The sequence below is a fragment of the Terrapene carolina genome, unplaced genomic scaffold (assembly GCF_002925995.2).
Source record: "Terrapene carolina triunguis isolate 2854851 unplaced genomic scaffold, T_m_triunguis-2.0 Scaffold95, whole genome shotgun sequence".
In the NCBI taxonomy this organism is placed as follows: Eukaryota; Metazoa; Chordata; order Testudines; family Emydidae; genus Terrapene; species Terrapene triunguis.
The window spans coordinates 16,898,318-16,916,433 of NW_020664446.1; the positions used below are offsets into that span (position 1 = coordinate 16,898,318).

At 41.4% G+C, this 18,116-nt stretch overlaps 1 protein-coding gene across 2 annotated transcripts in view; it reads right to left on the reverse strand.

Moving 5' to 3' along the window:
- MCMBP (minichromosome maintenance complex binding protein) overlaps positions 1 to 18,116 on the reverse strand; it is a 33,801-nt gene that overhangs the window by 13,572 nt on the left and 2,113 nt on the right. Inside the window, exons 2-9 of one of the 2 annotated variants that reach the window (XM_024206235.2) lie at positions 17,921 to 18,006; positions 13,750 to 13,890; positions 13,299 to 13,340; positions 10,743 to 10,844; positions 10,355 to 10,484; positions 8,344 to 8,495; positions 7,457 to 7,557; positions 3,121 to 3,293 (exon numbers count right to left, since the gene is read on the reverse strand). In XM_024206235.2, the coding sequence (XP_024062003.1) occupies positions 3,121 to 3,293; positions 7,457 to 7,557; positions 8,344 to 8,495; positions 10,355 to 10,484; positions 10,743 to 10,844; positions 13,299 to 13,340; positions 13,750 to 13,890; positions 17,921 to 18,006 (927 nt within the window). Of the gene's footprint in view, positions 1 to 3,120; positions 3,294 to 7,456; positions 7,558 to 8,343; positions 8,496 to 10,354; positions 10,485 to 10,742; positions 10,845 to 13,298; positions 13,341 to 13,749; positions 13,891 to 17,920; positions 18,019 to 18,116 lie in introns of both variants that reach the window. The other variant, XM_024206234.2, reaches the window with a different exon arrangement.

Sequence of the window (18,116 nt, forward strand, 5' to 3'; positions counted from 1 at the left end):
TATTTTCAACAAATAAGGAATCAAGGGTGATTTTAAACATTAGAGAATACTCAAAAACAAAGGGAGACAAGTAATCATTTACCAATCCACAATCCTCTCAATGCAGAGGCCAAAGCTATGTTTTAAAGTGTTACCAAAAGGAAAATTTTAATATTTCTGCTTCTTAGAATTTTTGCAGCAAGCACCAGTGTATCCAAGTATAGCCCCTCAGCAAGAATTGAGAACACAAAATTCTCCTTTCACTTCACTATTCCAAGGATGCGGTTCATTCCCATTTCCCTTCCGTATGCCTTCACTCCAGCCAAACATTTGGTGTACACAGCCTCTCTCAGGACTGAAGATGGCAGTGCTTTACGGATCAGGATTTAAGGGGAGACAAAGTTGTAAAGACTCTCCCAAAAGACCAAATTAAGCAGCTTTGCAACAGATCTCCAAAGTCTACCAGCCAAGAAAGCAAGTCACAGGCATACCAGGGTTGGCCATAAGCAGAGCTGGTCACAACTCAGACTTTCCATATTGTGGGGAAATTTCAATATTTGGTTTCATTCCAAAAAAATAAAAACAGCTGTTTTGAAATCTACCCAGGACACAAATTCCATAAAGTGTTCGTTTTGGCACCACATGAACATTTGGAGTTTGTGACACCAAATATGTTCCTCGGGATCTGGCAGCAGCCATAAAACTGACCAGTCTGGTAAATTTCATAGGTAAAACTGACAGGAATCATGTCAATTTTAGCCACCAGCAGCTAAACTTCCAGGGCTGGGGAATGTGCTGATTTCCCCCAATATGCTGATTTCCTTAGAGTCAGAAACCTAGGACTTCCAGGGTCTGCGGCTCCAAGGCAGTTATGCTGCCTGCCTTGCCATGCTGAGTGACCCAGGATAGGGGACTCCAGGGCTTCCAGAATCCCAGGCCAGCTGGTTCCTGGGCTCTCTAACTCCAGGCAGCTGGTTCCCCCGACCCAGCTGGGTGCTCTTAGGGCTTCCAGGTTCTCTGCTGCAGAGCTAGGAGCCTAGACCCTGAGAAGCCTGCTCAGGCCTGGGCTGCCAGGCTCCCTGCCACAGAGCCTAGACCCTGAGAACCCTCAAGGCTGCGAGGCTCCTGGACCAGTTGACTCCCCAACTCTCATTTTTTGGTTTTAAACCAGGAGTTTATTAGCATCCAAGACTTTTTTTTTTTTTTTAAATTCCATTAGAGTGACTCATAAAACAAAATAACGCTTGCCACCTTTGGCAGACGGCAAGTTATTTCCGCAGCTTTCCCACATGTGAACTGGGCTGGAAAAAACAATAGACAAATCTCAAGACACTTACCAAAATTAGTAAGTGAATGTAGCAGCAGCATAGATTCATAGATCTATAGGCTCTACTGTGTGTGTGTTCTGTTTGTTTTTTGGGCTCCAATCTGTATGTATTCTGTTTATTCCTTGGGCTCTGCTATCGGTGAGTTTCCACAGCTCTTAAAATTACTATCAAGTGGAGTTCTATATAGACATACATGACACATCTTAAAACACTCGGAAAGCTGTGGAAGGCTGCAGGTTTTTAAGCCAAATGTACAATACACCTTTCAATTAAAAATCTGAAAGGGTTTCCAAGATGATGCTGAGCAGATCATACTGTCTGAATCAGCAGTTACTCACTCAGAAAACTGATTCATAGATCTATGCTGCTGCTACATTCATGTACTCATTTTGGTAAGTGTGTCTTTCAGAATTATGCATTGTTTTTTCCAGCCCAGTTCACAAGTTCAGTGCAATTATTTCAATATGATCATAAAGAAAACCCTCCTCCAATCCCTGCCACAGACTCTTGGGGGAGAAGATAATGAAAATAAGAACAGGAGCTATATTCTGTCAAACAAAAACTGAAATGTGGTAAGTCAAAGGATGATCCAATTTAGCTCCCCACTGCTTCTTTGCTCTAATCCCCAAACTGTTTTTCTGATATAACATTCAATGTTCAATGATGTTCAATAATGTTAATCGCCACCTTTATATAAATATTTAAGTAACTTATTTTGCATGTTAATTTCATGGAATGTCAAGATTTTTAATGATAAAATAGAAAAGTGGTCTATGTAGAAGAAAATAGAGTTCATAAAACAAGGCCTAAAAAAATTAGCTCTGGTTAGAAATGCCAGTTTACTCTCAAATATTATTGGGAAATAAGCAAGAGTTTTATTATTAATGATATTTAAGAAGCTGCCCTCCATCTCAGATGGATGCAACATAACAGCTGCATAACAAAAGTAGGATGTTTTAAAATTAAAACAGCAATATGAGTAGGAATTAAAAACCCACTCATCCATTTGTTGAAAAACTGCTGACTTGGGAATAGTATGATCTGCTCAACATTTCCTTGGAAACCCTTTCAGATTTTTAATTGAAAATTGTATTATACATTTGGTTCCAAAACCAACTGCCTTCTACAACTTCCTAAAGGTTTAAGGTGAGTCAAACATAATATCTATACAGGACTCCACTTGACCGTCATTTTAGGAGCTGTGGAAGTTCACAGATAGCAGAGTCCAAGAAACACACATAGATGGAGAGGAAAAATACCAACAAGAGACAAACAGAAGCATGTGCCACAGTTTGTGGTGAATGTTTAAAAACAATCAAATGGGCAACTAGTTGCATAAATTTTTTTTTAAACTTATCTCCCTTTAAGCTCCTTGATAGTAGAGACATTCATTATATATTTTATATCCACAAGGTAATCCTGTGTCTACATACTTCAGATTTACCTGCTTAGCTAAGCTTTAATAAAAGTAAAATTTTCAAAAATAAAGTGATTCCTCATTTGAAAATGAATAAATCTTGCAATTTGTACAATAGTAGATTGGGTTTTCAGACTTACAGAATGAAGTCTCTAATCATGACTACTTCAGAAGTAACTCTTCCTAAAACAAACACTTATCACCATGTCTGAGGCAACTCAGTATAAAGTAATGCAGCTGCCCGATCCCTTCTGAGTCTGCTTTAAATAGACTACCATTGCTGCATTTTCCTGCCAACAAACAATTACTTGTTTGTAGTAAGGAGTAGTACAATGCAGTCCAGAGTGAACTAATCTGTGATAATGTAAGGTTCCATTCAGCAGTTCAGATACTTACAGCTTTTACTCTCCTCTTCATTAAGGCAGGCAGGCAATAATGGATTAATGTGCTGTAATTTCTGTGCCAAAATCACATGGATTCTGGGGACTAATGAGGCAGGAGGACTGTGTACTCTTTGTTCTTCTACTGTGTCCATGCACTCCATAGGATCAAGTGGTGATGAGTTCTCCCTAGTAAATGTCAATTAAACTGAGCTTAAAGACATTCTATGCAAATTCCCCTGCTGTTGTCAAAATGAATCTGGAATCTATTCCAATAATGTTACACATAAACACAAGCGGCATCCATTCCCGGCTTCAGTTTACTTAAGACTACATTTAAACTAATATAATTTATTATCAATTTTAATTATAAAAGCTTAATTGAAAGATTTTAGGTATTTATAAAAAAAGACTATAAATACAAAATACATGAAAATCCTATACACTGACAATATAAAACTACTAAACTGGATTTATACAATATAGGCTGTAGTCTATATTTCTGAAAATACTTGGAGTATACAGGCTTTAGTTTTGTAAAGGAAGCAAATCCCTAAATCATTCCACCATTTAAATGAGAGATGTTAAGTATTCTTTGTGGTAACAGGTTTCTGTTCAGCAGGTATTCAATGTAGACATTGTAACATTTGAGAAAATAAAGGAACTTTGTAAAGTAAAGTCTATCCTGTGTAGATACAGAGTTCCAGAAGGTTGCCAGATTATAAGTCTTGGACACTTAACTTTTCTATATAGCCACAGAACATGTAGTGCAGATGCAGTCAAAAATTCCCATTAGTGTGCCTCAACCCTAACTTGGAGAAAGCACCCTTTGAGGTGAGAAAACAGGTCAGACCTCATGACTATTCAATTCTCAGTCTCTGAGGCCTTCCAAAAGTAGCCCCAGGTTTTTTATTTTAGTTTTTTATTTTGATGTGGACATTGGAACAAAGAGACAGACATCAGATGGCAACAAACTTCAGTCACTACTGACTTGGATTGCATTTGCACCAAAGACAGAAGTGAAAGGCTCTATAACTTATTATTAATCTTTAGGACCCTACCAAATTCACAGACCATTTTGATCAATTTCATGGCCAGAGGATTTTAAAATTGGTCAATTTCACATTTTCAGATGGTCTTGCAACCGTGGGGATCCCGACACAAAAGAGGGTTGTAGGGGGTCACAAAGCTGGTGTGAGTGGGGGGGGGGGGGGGGGGGAGCTGCAGGATTGCCACCCTGACTTCTGCACTGCCTTCAGAGCTGCACTCTGTAGGCAGCACAGCCACAGACCTTCCTGCAGCCTGGGGAGGTACCTGGATGTGGGTCTGATCTCTCCTTGGTGCCCCCTTCCCTTCCCCTGAGAGCGGCTGTGTAGGGGAAGAGGAAGTCAAGTCCCTCCCCAGTCCAGCAGACTAGCAGCTGGAGCCCAGTGAACAGTAGGAACCCCTGGCTGAGGCAGCCCCAGCCCTGACTCTCCCCCAACCACTCCAATAGCTAGATTTCCTGGGGGTGGTCTGATTTCAAGGTCCCCGACATGTTTTTCAGAGCCGTGAATTTGGTAGGGTCCTACTAATCTTCTAAGCCTCTCCTCCTTCTTTTGGGCAATATCTGTTCTTCATTAAAAGGACTGTAACAATCCTTTTTTCTTTCTACTTCAGGCAACAACTTTAAAGTTCAAAATCCTTGCTGAATTCCACCATTTTCTCTATACGTAATGTGACTGTCAACAATCAAATACATTTAATTAGGCATATTGAGCCACCACTCTGGCCTTAGCCTACTGTTGGGCAGATTATAATCAAAAACAGCTGGCTTTGCTGGGTTACCTTTACAAGTTTGTCTGGCTCTACACAAGGATTCAAATATCAAGGCTGTAACATACCAAAAAGGAAATTTTCAAAGGATCAAGATTCCGAACACCTGCATCAATACTACAAGAACTGACATATTGGATGAAGCCTGTGATCCATGCACTCCAATATCTAATCCTGGGGGAATTCTGTGCACTGCGCAAGCACAGAATTAATGTTCCCCAGAGATTTCATCCCCCCCCCAGCCAAATAATTGATTCTGATGGGGAGACGAAGGGAAGCTGCAATTACACCAGGGGCTTACGTGGCACCAGAAGAGAGGGCAGCTGGCTCACAGGCCAGAGCAGCAGCCGCAGAGAAGGAGGGGGAAAGAGGATGCCTTCCTCACAGCACCCTGCTTTGTGGCCAGGTGAGGAAGTATGGGATATGGGGGGAATGGACAGAGCGAGGTACATGGGGCTGCTGGCGTGTGTGTGTGTCACAGACTGGAGTTCAGAAGGGCTAATGGGGGGACAGACTGGGGCGGAGGCACAGGAACTAGTGGCATGACAACACTGAACCAGGGGTTGAATGGGAGTGGAGGGAGAAAGGGTGGCTGAGTGGGGGTGCAGGACAAATGCGGATAGGGACAGCTATACCTGGCTGAATGGAGAATGGGGGATGCAGGGATACAGGGGGACGGGAAATGCAGGGCCACATGGTAACAGGGGAGTGGGGGTACAGGCCACATGGGGACATGTGCAGAGATGCCTGGCTGAACAGGGAGTGGGAGTGAAGGGACTCATGGGGGCACATGTGCTTGAATGAATGGGAGGGGCTAAGGATCATCCAAAGGTGACATGGGAGAGGCTCCCCAAATCCCTAACAATCCCTCCCCACCTTTCCCTCTCCTGCAAAAAAAACTGTTCCATGCTTCTTCCATCCACACCCAACAACCCTCAAGGTTCACTCCCAGGCTCCTTCCCAGCAATTACTTCCCTCTCGCTCAGCTCCTCCGTTACCCCAGACTTCCCCAAGCTTTTGGGCTGCTTCTGAGGGGTGCAGAAATTTGCTTCAGCATTGTCGTTTAAATTAATTATTACTCAAATTTCTGTATTAATATGCTTAGTACGGAATCTATTTGTCAAAAAACATTTCCTAAATCTTTTGTGTTGTCTGTATTGTTACAGACATACTTGTTGACAGGTATTTTGAAATAAATTATCAAAATAGTTGAAAGGGACATAATTATATTGTGTTATTTTGACAAATAATACACCTCTACCTTGATATAACGCTGTCCTTAGGAGCCAAAAAAATCTTACCGCGTTATAGGTGAAACTACGTTATATTGAACTTGCTTTGATCCACTGGAGTGCGCAGCCCCGCCCCCCCCCGAGCACTGCTTTACCGCGTTATATCGAGGTAGCGTTGTATATGTAAAATTTTGCAGAATTTTATAACATTGTGCACAGGATTTTAATTTTTTTGGCACAGAATTCCCCCAGGAATAAGATATTTTATCTCCAAAATTGGCTAATACAGTATAATTCAGAGAAAGGCACTAGGAACCCAAGTGGACAATCATAAAATAACATGCCCTTTAGGGAAGTTTCCTCCTAAATCTCATCAGTTCGTGGTTGGCTTGCACCATGATGCCAGGCTTTATATGCCTTCTATTTTTAGATGTCTAATCCATTTTTTAGATTTTACTAACCTCTTGGTCTCTCTACCTACCTAATCTGGCAGTGATATGTACAGATTAATGGTGCATTACATTAAAAGAAAGTATTTTCCTTTATCAGTTTTGAACCTGTTTTAATTTAATTGGAGGTTCCCTTGTTCTTGTATTCGGAGAAGGTAAATAAGAACATCTGATACTACTTCTTTACACCATTCAGTATTTTGTATACATCTATCATGTCCCTATTTATTTCCTCTGTAAAGTAAACAGTCCTAATTATTTCATATTCTCATATGGAAGACTTTCCATGCCACCAATCATTTTCACTGCCTGTCTACAGGACCATCTCTCTTTTGCTATACTTTTATAGGTAGTCTATAACTATTTTTAATTTTTTCCAACCAATTTACCTGGTCCTGAAGTAAATTTCTCTAATCTAATTCCAAGAATTATCCAGCACTTGAAAAAAAAAATAGGTACATTTGCTGTCCTTTGTTATAGAAGCTAATTGTAATGTGTCATTAACTCCCACACATCATTCTGAAGTTTCTTCAAATCTCTTGGTCCTGTCCTCTTTATAAATTTGTTCCAGCACTAACACTTGATACCTCTGTTTGATACTGGGGCAGTCTGGGAAATATGTATAGCCATTGCTCATGCGGTACCTGTTCTGTGGACAAAGGACTTCAACTGTCAGGGCTGTCAATCCAGTACCTTTCACAAGCATTACCTTTGATTTAGGCAAAAAGCATTTTTAGAATAATGCTCAGACAAATGGTTAGACACTTTCTTAATTTTTAGGGCACAACCATTCAAACACATTTTGCTTTTTAACTTCATAAATCCCTGCAGATCAGAATCACAGCCTAAGCCTTACCTCTCTTCATTGTTCACTAAGCTGAGCACAGGATCCACAGACAAAATGCCATACACCTCAAGAGTATCGTTGACTTTGAAATTATCCCATCTCTCATAGACCTGCCACAGAGACAGCATGATAAAACAAGGAGGCAGACAGAACAGAATGATGTACTGCAAGAACAAGGACAGCATGGATTGTCATTCATCAGACAAGAGCAGAAATCTCAGTAGACAACTGTAGATTAAAGAGATTCTGTACTGGGAGGCTGTCCAAATAAGTTTTTAAGAAGCTGAGATTGGAAAAATTACTTGCTACTTTTGTAGGATTTACATTATCTGCCTTCTTCTGCCAAAGTGGTAAACAACCATATTCTACACTTGTTCATTAAAGGATGAAATTCTAAATGTAGAATAAGATTGCTGAAGAATGGGATATTAAATATAGAAACAGAATAGATGAGTTTTACTTGCTTTCAGTTTCCTAGTCAGCATTAGGTATTAATCAACAGGAAACTATTTCAAATATGAAGTGAAAACAAACATTACATTGTTTCCCTCTTGCTTCATCACACCTTTTTCCGCTAGAAGAGCACATCTTCAACTTACTCAAGAGTCCATGAGTCAACATCATCCTTACACTTGGGTGTCTTGAACTGACAGAACCCTTTTTGCCAAGTACAGCTATGAATATATATGCTTTAACACCTACTACCACTGATGTTAGCAATTCTAATATCCCCCATGGGCAGTGAAGAGGAAAACAGGACAGCTGTTATTTGAGGACACATTCAAGATAATATAGGTTTTACTGTAACTGCTCCAGGTTCAGGATTCTCTCTCCCACCCCTAATCTATCCCCTCAGTGAGGCAATCATATTTTGGTCATCTCCATAGTCTGGTTACCTTTACGAGACATGCAGGACCCTTCTCTCCCGGCAGTGGAAAGTTTAGATCAAGTGGAGGGGAGCAGTTTGGGGAGATTAGCTGATGTCCTGCAGAAGCTTCAGTTTCTAATCGCTTTGGCTCGCCACATCCATGGATATCACCTATATTCCCTGCAACATAAAGGAATGACAGCCTTCTACAGTTTACTTAAGCATAACAGCAAATCCAAACAATTTTCCTTCCTTCAGAAAGCAATACAGAAGCATGCTGAATTAAAAAGGGATCCTGGAAGAACAACAAAGCAGTAGTTTCTACCAACTATTACTTTATTGTCCCTCACAGAAATAAAATATTTGTATATCTATCACCAAAAATTAACACCATGAGGAATATGTAGGATTTTAGGCATGAAAATCTGTTGATCTTGGAGACCTAAATATAGCCAAGGAGGTTTGTCTTGACTCAATTTATCTTTAAGCATCACACTGTCATCTGCAAGTCAACCTATCATTTGTGTAGAACTGTGGAAATTCTGCATCTTGTGTTTAAAAACAAGTTAAACAGAAATAATACACTTTATCTCTTAAGAATCTCTTTAGATTTGATTTTCTAATGCAAAGATAAAATGCCATTCTGTAACTGCTTACTTTAGGCCAGGAGTTCTCAAACTGTGGATTGGGACCCCAAAGTGGGTCGCGATCCCATTTTAATGGCGTCACCAAGGCTGGTGTTAGACTTGCTGGGGCCCAAGCTGAAGCCTGAGTCCCACCACCCGGGGCCCAAGCTGAAGCCCAAGGGCTTCAGCCCTGGGCAAGAGGGCTAAGGTTACATGCCCCCTGCCCAAGGCAGAAGCCCTGGGGCAGCTCTGTACCTCCCCTCCCCCTGCCCGGGGCAGGGGGCTTGGGTCCCCCCTCCTGGGGTCATGTAGTAATTTTTGTTGTCAGAAGCGGGTCATGGTGCAATGAAGTTTGAGAATTGCTGCTTTAGGCTACATATGAAGGTAAAACAATATGAGTATTTACTTTGAAATCTAATACAGATACAAGAAAAAGGTGTATTTTAAACTGTAAACTATTAGAAAAATATTTAAAACCTTAAAATCTGACAGTTCAACTGACTGAAATATAACACCAAACAAAGCTTTAATTAACAGCTTCTGCAGTACTTTTATAAAGCCCATGAAGGACTTATTTTTAAACTAACCCCCTCCTGCTCAAAACAATACATTAACTAGGGCAGGCAACTTTCTCATCAGTTTGTGAATGCGCAGGATGTGCACACACACCTGATTTGCCTCATGCTAACATTTGCCGGTTTTGGAAATACCATCCTTTCAGAAAATCAAAGGATTTTAGGTCTTTTTTCAGAGGACTACAAATGCCTGGTATTCCTCATTTTCCCTTCCAACCTCGGAGGGCAAAAGACAGTTCCAGGTACTGCATGTCAATTATATTCCTTTAAAAAGCTGGGGGGGGGGGGGGGGTCACTGGAGATAGAGAGGCAAGGTGGGATAGTTCTTGAGACCTAAATTATTGTTCGTAGTAAAGCAGACCCAACTGATATTTAGGCCCCATTTTGCTGAGTGCTACATGTAATAAGAGACAATCCCTACCCCCAAAGAGTTTACAATTTAAACTGACAATTCCATTGTCTGTTTTATCCCCTTTCTATGGATAGGGAATAGAGACACTGAGATGAGGTGACTTTCTGAAGGTCACACAGGAAGTTTGTGACAGAGCTGGAAATTAAATTCAGTGCCTGGAGCCATTCACACAGCAGCTACAGTACTACTGCAGCAACCAAAAAATACTAGCATTTTGTAAAGCAGTAGAAAACAAATTGTATGTTATACATGCAACATTTATCCTGGGCTAATTTACAAGTTAAACTGCTGGTTTTCCCATTTGTTTCTATTCACAGTTCAACCAGCATAGTGATCAAGACTGGGATAACACGATTGACTCACCCGGATACATAAATAGTTCATAATGGTAATGAAATGACCAATCATCAATATATCAAATGTTACCCATATGCTGCTCTTTCTGTTTAGATGGATGCAGCTCCATATCTTCATCTTCCTCATAACTCCTCTTGTGGCGACTTGGAGTGTAGGATGTTGAAGGGCTAACTCGAGCCTGACTTGCACTAATATATGCGTAAGATTAAGCATTAAGGACATCATCATACTTATTTGAAAAAAGTCAACCAGCACAAGTAGCATTATTCAAATATTATTAGCCTGGCTATCTTGTTGGATAAGACACTATTACAATAGGTGTGCAAATTGTACTATGGTGCTGTCCTTTGATGAGGCATATCTAAATTAAGGAATTACCCTCTCATCCCCTCAAAGTACAAGGTACTTTAAATACATTTTTCATAATTAATATATTTCAAGCTTGAACAAAGGATATTTCTTTCACCCACGCTGACTCTCCAGGCACTGGCACACAGTAGAAGGTCTGTCTCTCCGAAGTGACCATTTGTGATGAGTTTAAATCAATTTCCTGCTGAGGCTAGGATATCAATAATAAATCATGAGGTTCAGGTTTTTAACATTGAACATATTTGTTTTTAAGTCATTACCTTACTTTGTCAGTAGAATTATGTACTTAGCCATAATGTGTTACAAGAAGTAGCTTCCTAATGAAACAATTTACTATCTAAATCACAAAAATTAAGACTATGAAAACCTAAACACAATCCAGTGGTAATTTTAAACTGCACTCCATACAAGTTTTCCACATTTTGTTTAATCTTCCAGACCATATTTTTGGTGCCATAAGAAAATGGTATTCTTCTACAATTTTTGCATGGAGTTTAGTGGGATATGATTTATTCCATTCTTTCAATAAATGAATGGAAATGTTTTGGTGCTTTCAGCCACTTTAACCCCTGTGGGCAGAAGTAATAATCATTCTTTAAAGGATTCCCTTACTATGGGTCAACAATTTAATGGTTTACTCTTTGGTCTCAAATGCAATCTCAATGCAATTGCATGAACAATGTCGAAAAACTCACATTTTAAAAAAATCATTCTTATTCAAGAACGTATGGCAAGAAAGAGTGATTATTAGTTGGTTACTCTCTATACTCCTGAGGGCATTCTGCGCCAAAAAATTAAAAATTCTTCAAAATTCTCCAAATTTTGTCAAATAAATGTGGAGGCTCCAGCATGGCATTGGGGAGCACAGAGGTGGGAGATCACTGAAGCTTCCCTTCCCCTCCCCCTCCCCCCCCCCCCCCCCCCCGGACTCAGCAGTGAGGCTGCACCCAACCCTGACACAGCACAAGGACGGGGCCTGCCCCAGAAACACCCCAGGGTCCTGTCCCTCCATGCCAGGTGCACCAGGCAAGCTCAGCATGGCAGGATCCAAGTGTGGAGGGATTCAGGTGTGGGTTGAGAGAATTCTGTGTGGGGCAATCTGCGTGGGAGATCCGGGTGCAGAGGGGATCTGGATGCACAGAGGCTTGTTGGGAGGTTCTGGGTGCAATGGTAATGGGACTCTGCAGGGGTGTCCAGATGAAGGTGGTTGGAGCTCAGTGGGGGTGGGGGTTTGCGTGTGGGTGGGGATAGAGCTCAGCGGGGTGGGAGGGGTTGGAAGGCTCGGTGGGAGGTCTAGATGCTGGGGGAGTGGGGCTCGTCAGGGGGGTTCTGAGTGCGGCGGAGTGAGGCTCAGTGGGAGGGACTGGGTATGACGGGGTCTAGAAGCACAGGGGTTGGGCGAATGGGGGAGCAGCTCCCTGTACAGAGATCCTTCCCCCTGCAGTGGAGGAGCGATGGGTGCAGGAAGCAGGAGATTGCAGAGATTCCTGCAACTGGTGGAGGGTCTGACCCGGCCCCGGATATCGTGCAGGGGAAGAAGTCGTCTTGTCCTCCCCAGCCTAGCCGCAACTAGCAGCTGAGCCCGGCGCAGGGAAGGAGCCACAAGGTGAGTTTTCCCAGTCTTCCCCTCTGCCCCACAGTGATTTACTTCTCTGTCTGCTTCCCTGAGCACCTGAAACATACTGCTGGGGAGAGTTGCATGACTGCTCTTGTGGCTTCCCTTTGCTTCCCAGTCAGAAAGTCATTTTTCTGAAGGGAAGCAAAGAAAACTGCAGGGGACATAAATTCTGCTCATGCAGTGTCTCGCAGAATCCCCCCAGGAGTATCTCTACCACACTTGTGTGCCTCAACAGTAAGAGTGACTTAAGTCTGAAGAAGCTGCTTATAGCTGACAATTCAGATCCATTCTACTTTACAAAATGTAAGCCTCAATTTTTTTCAATGCTTTGTAACAGAGATTGCAATTCTAGTACTAATAAAGTTGTTCTATTTAAAAAAAAAAAAAAACTAAACTGACTTCACTATCAACATTCTAAGAGTATATTCATTTAGGGAACATGCTTTGCCAGTGCTCTACTTCTTGACAGGATTACTGGCCAAAATTTAATTCTTGGCCACAACTAACATCTGTACACAAAACTAATTTTAAGTGGCATGGAGATGGCTCAAGACCTATGAGCAACAAGGACTGCTCCCCAAACCTGGAATTCACTTTGAATCCCAAGAGCTGTATATTTCCAGGAATTGAGCTGAAGGGTTGAAAAAATTATTAATACTGCACTTATACAATACTTTTCATATTAACTGCATTTTCCAGACAAGCAATCTTTATAACATTCCTGGTTTCCACAATTTTAAAGACAGAAAAATGGAAGCAGAGAAGGGAAGGACAAAGAGGTAGGTACAAGTCTTGTCCACATTGTTCTCTAAAAATAATACACTGAAAGTGGCAGAGATGATACCTTGTTGGCAAGGAAAAGGAAATCAACTGATTTATTTTAATTAATTTTAAGGCTCATTGCATATTTTCTTAGAGGTCATCGTATGGAGGAGGAGGAGGAGGAGAAGAGAGAATGAAAAGCTCAAATTTAATATACTAAATTAAGTGCTAGTTCTTACATTGTACAGCATTTGCACAACTTACCCCACATTCTGCTACATCTCTGAATTTACCAAAATGCAAAACCTGCCAAAAAAAGCAATATGATAATTCTGTTCCTTTCAAAATCTTGAATTACTATTGATAATAAAAACTAAATCATTAGGCTAAAGTCCTTCCAATAACATAACTATGCAAACTTTACTGTCTGCAGAATTTAAACAGAGAAGGGATTCATTTCAATTCCCACAGATCCCACAAAACACTTGTTATAATTTCCACAATTTTCTCTACTTGTGGCAGATCAGAACTAAAAATATAGTAAAATGTTATGTCCCTACTGCCACTTGAGTCTGTTGAAACTGAACTAATGTTGTGCAGCCTTTGAATACTCAAGAGGTTCAGTTCAGTAAACAGTGAAGGGTAAAGACATGAATGAAGAAAAGTTAGTTCACCCCAAACATTTACCCTAACAGTTCATCAGTATTTTACTTACACGTGTTTTAGTATTTGGGTCAATTGTTTCGTAGACTCCCATGTAAAATTCAGGATCAAAGGTATCTTGAACCATGCAGCGGAATTTCACTAAACTGTTGGGCTTCAGGTAATGTAGGGGGACATCATTCAATGATGGTACCTTTAAAAAGTACAAACACACACCAAATTAATATTAGACCTTATTTTAAATATGATATAAAAAATACTCATAAGCACCATGAAGGAAATCAGATAATGTAGAGATACCATCCCATATTTTTGTTATTATCCTCAGATCATCCAGCACCCCTTATTATTCACCTCAATCACTTCATTATTGTGAGCAAGATTAAGCACGCTGGTCTGCTCACCAGGTAGTTATGAGACGTAATTTTTTGCTCATCTGTCCTAACCCAACTGTGTAAATCGCATTTCCATCTGAAATTTTTGTACCTACTGTTGTTACAGGTAACAGTTGAGATTATTGTAATTCAAAGATTAGAGAAAACATATTTCTGTATGTTGTTCCAGTTTGTTTACTTTGGCCATTTGACAGCTTTGTGTATAATTAGTTTCACAGATTTGGTGAGGGTCAGTTACACTTATACCCTGCTGCTGTTACATTAAAGCCTGGGAAAGAGCAAAGTTGAAAGTGAAGCTGAACAAGGAAGGAAGGAAAGATTGGAGGTGGGCCTATTTTTAGTAGTGCTGCTCTTGGACCTTTAACGGGGCATAGGAAAAACACTGTAGAAATACTTTACAGAATTTTAGAGACATGCTGTTTAAAGGGCATTTTATCAGAAAACATTTTTTTAAATTGTTGAATTAAAAAAAAAAACCTCAAGTTGATAGTGTTTCTTGAACCAGATTTCACTTTCAACTGATGTCCCTTTTTGACACACTTGACACTATTACTCCTGGGGGAATTCTGCGCCACTGCGCATGAGCAGAATTTATGTCCCTTGCAAATTTCTTTGCTTGCCTGCAGAAAAATGACTTTCTGACTGGGAAGCAAAGGGAAGCCACAAGAGCAGTGATGCGACCCTCCCCAGCAGTATGTTTTGGTGCTCAGGGAAGCAGACAGAGAGGTAAATCACTGTGGGGCAGAGGGCGAGACTGGGAAGACCCGGCTAGTGGCTCCTACCCTGCGCTGGGCTCGGCTGCTAGTCGTGGCTAGGCTGGAGAGGACAGGACTTCCCCTTCCCCTGCAAGACATCCGGGGCCGGGTCAGATCCACCCCAAGATTTCTCCCCCAATTGCAGGAATCTCTGCAAACTCTCCCCACCCTGCTTCCTGTGCCTATCGCTCCTCTGCTGCAGGGGGAGGGATCACTGTACAGGGAGCTGCTCCCCCATCCGCCCAACCCCTGGGCATCCAGACCCTGTCATACCCAGTCCCTCCCACTGAGCCTCACCCCTCTGCACTTAGAACACCCCCAATGAGCCCCATTCCCCCAGCATCTAGACCTCCAACTGAGCCTCCCACACCCAGACCCCCCTGCCAAGCTCTATCCCCACCCACACGCAGACCCCCACTGAACCCCAACCACCTTCACCTGGACCCACATGCAGTCCCATTACCATTGTACCCAGAACCCCCCAACAAGCCTTTGTGCATCCATATCCCCATCACACCTGGATCCCTCCACACTAAGCCCCTCCACACTTGGATCCTGCCTTCTCAGACCTGGTGCACCTGGCAGGGAGGGGCAGGGCCCTGGGGTGTTTCTGGGGCAGGTCTGGTCCTTGTGCTGTGTCAGGGTTGGGTGCAGCCTCACCGCTGAGTCTGTGTCCCAGGGGCAGAGGGAGGGCAGAAGGAAGCTGCAGTGATTTCCCACCCCTGTGTAGCCAGTGGCCTGTGCTCCCCAATGCCATGCTGGAGCCACCACATTTATTTGACAAATAAAATTTCCAAAATTTTGCAGAATTTTAAAATATGGTGTGCAGTATTTTTAATTTTTTGGCACCGAATGCCCTCAGGAATAACACTAATTCCATCCCTGCACTATCTTCAATCACCTATCCTTTGTAGAAGCTCCTCTAAAGCATCAGACTTAATGAATTTTATTTAATAAGAAAATTAAAATAGTAAAAAGTCACTGTCACAGGGAGGCTGGCCCTTTAGAAGGAGATGGGTCTCTCCCCTACCTGTGACACAGCTAACTCTCCTCCCTAGGTTGGGAAAATGAAGCTCATGTGACCCAACCAGGCTGTGGGACAGACAAGGAAGCAGCCTCAGTTGCAAGAGACCAGGAGGAGAGCAGAGGCTGAGGGATGCAGAGAGCAGAAGAATTCTGCAGGAGACCCTGAGACACCAAGGGAGAAAAGACTCCAGCTAGGTAGGGCTGGGAGTGGCCTGCCAAAGCAGGGAAGACTTCAGGTAGAAAGACCTGGGAGTGGATTGATGAAGTATGGGAACGGATGAATACATAAACTTTAATATATGAACTTTCAATATACTGACTTAACTTTTGGACTTTGAGGACTTGATTTTGGACTTGTTTATGATAAGAAGCTAGCCTGGTAAGAGTTATTGGCTGCAAGAAAGCCTTAGTAAAATTACTGAGGAGCCCTGAAAAGAGGTAAGCTGAAGTAGAAACACTCCAGGGCCACCCCATGCCATGAGGCAGTGACGTTTTTCCAATCTCACCAGGTCTGGCTGCCTTTTTTTTTTTTTTTTTTAAGCAACACAAGTATAAAGTTTCACATACTGCGGGATGCACCTATCACGCAGAAGGTTTTTTACAAAAAATATTTTTATTCATTTTCATAGGGGAAAAGCACAACTCTGAGTAATGGGAAACATGAAGGGAATACAGCCATGTCACTGCAAAAACAAGTAAGATACTGCATACAACACTTCTGATTATCAAAACATCCACAATTCCAAATGGCCAAGAAAAGGCAGCCAAAACACAGGGTTCCTTTAAGGTAAGGGAGGCTTTTCCATATGGGAGGACATGGCAATGGGAAAGAGAAGAACATGGGTTGTCCAGGCAAACCAAATTCCACATGACTTGAATGACAGCAGCACAAGCTATACGGGAAGTCTATTTGATTTTGAAAAAAATCAGGTTTTGGATGGATTGCCAGATTGGGGAAAAGTAACCATATTAAAATATGGTTATAATCAGAAAAGTTACCATGTAAAACATGGTACTAAACATCAAGCCTGGTGTTTATTTTGAATCAGACCTGCTTGCTTTAAAATAAGCAAATAAGATTTTACTACTTTTAATCCTTTTACTATATTCACTCTACTGGACCAACATAGAGAAAGAGAGAGAAAGAATTCTGTTCCTTCTTGTGTATTATCAAGAAAATTGTTCACTAACTTTGAATTGCAAAATCTTTTGATGCATAAGACAGTAAAGTAACTATTTTCAGATTCCAGGCTGGGAAAAGTATCTTTTCTATCATTCAAGTGGGCAGATTTGACCTGAAAGTTCTTGAGGGCCAATAAATATAGAAGTAGTATCGATTTTAGTCACCTTTCAGAGTAGAACCATACTCTGAGGAATCAAGTTGTATTGCACCTTACATTTGCAGATGAGGAGAATGTAGTAATCAGATTTCCAAATACAGCGTAGGAATTTGGATGGCACAAGAGGGTGCAGTTAGTGGGAGGTGTGAATTATTTTTTTACCTAACCAAAGTGAAAGGCAGTGGTCATAACAGCTGGTTCTCCAATCAGTTGAAGGGTCAAGTATTGCAGTAACAGATCATGATCAGATGCTATGTTGCAGGAAACCACAAACATTTGGAGTACAAAAATGTATCTCCAATTTACAAGTAGGCAGGGCAGATTTTAATACCTATACAAATACAACAAAGGATAGCATTTGTCAGCTACTGCCACCTAATGGAGCATATTTAGGTGGCATTCAGCAGTTTAGGTCCTGATTCAAAGTGCACTGAAATCACTTCCATTGACTTCAACACACTTGGGATCAGACCCTTACATATTTTGCTTTGTGTACCAGTTTTTCACATTTAAATAACTTTAATATACACCAATTTTTTGGCCTAGAATCTCAACAGTGTCCGTTTCAGATAAGTATGAGCAAGTTCCACGAATGCATTTCTAAAGGACACACTTGCCAAAAAACAGTAAGTCACTATAATAGAGGAACAAGAAGGCAGGAGTTGGAAAGATGGGGAAAAAACTCCAAATAATTCAATTAATTTTACCCAGTTAGTTGCATTATTTTCTTTTAGCTTCTCTGTAAAGTATTCAGTTACTTTCTTCTCCCAGTCAGGACTTGGACCATTTTGAGCTAGAAAACAAACTGCATTAATAATAGCAATAGTACAGTACACTGGACTTTTATTCAGCACTCTGACAACACTATGAGCAATCTGACACTCATTTTGAATCTGCTGATGT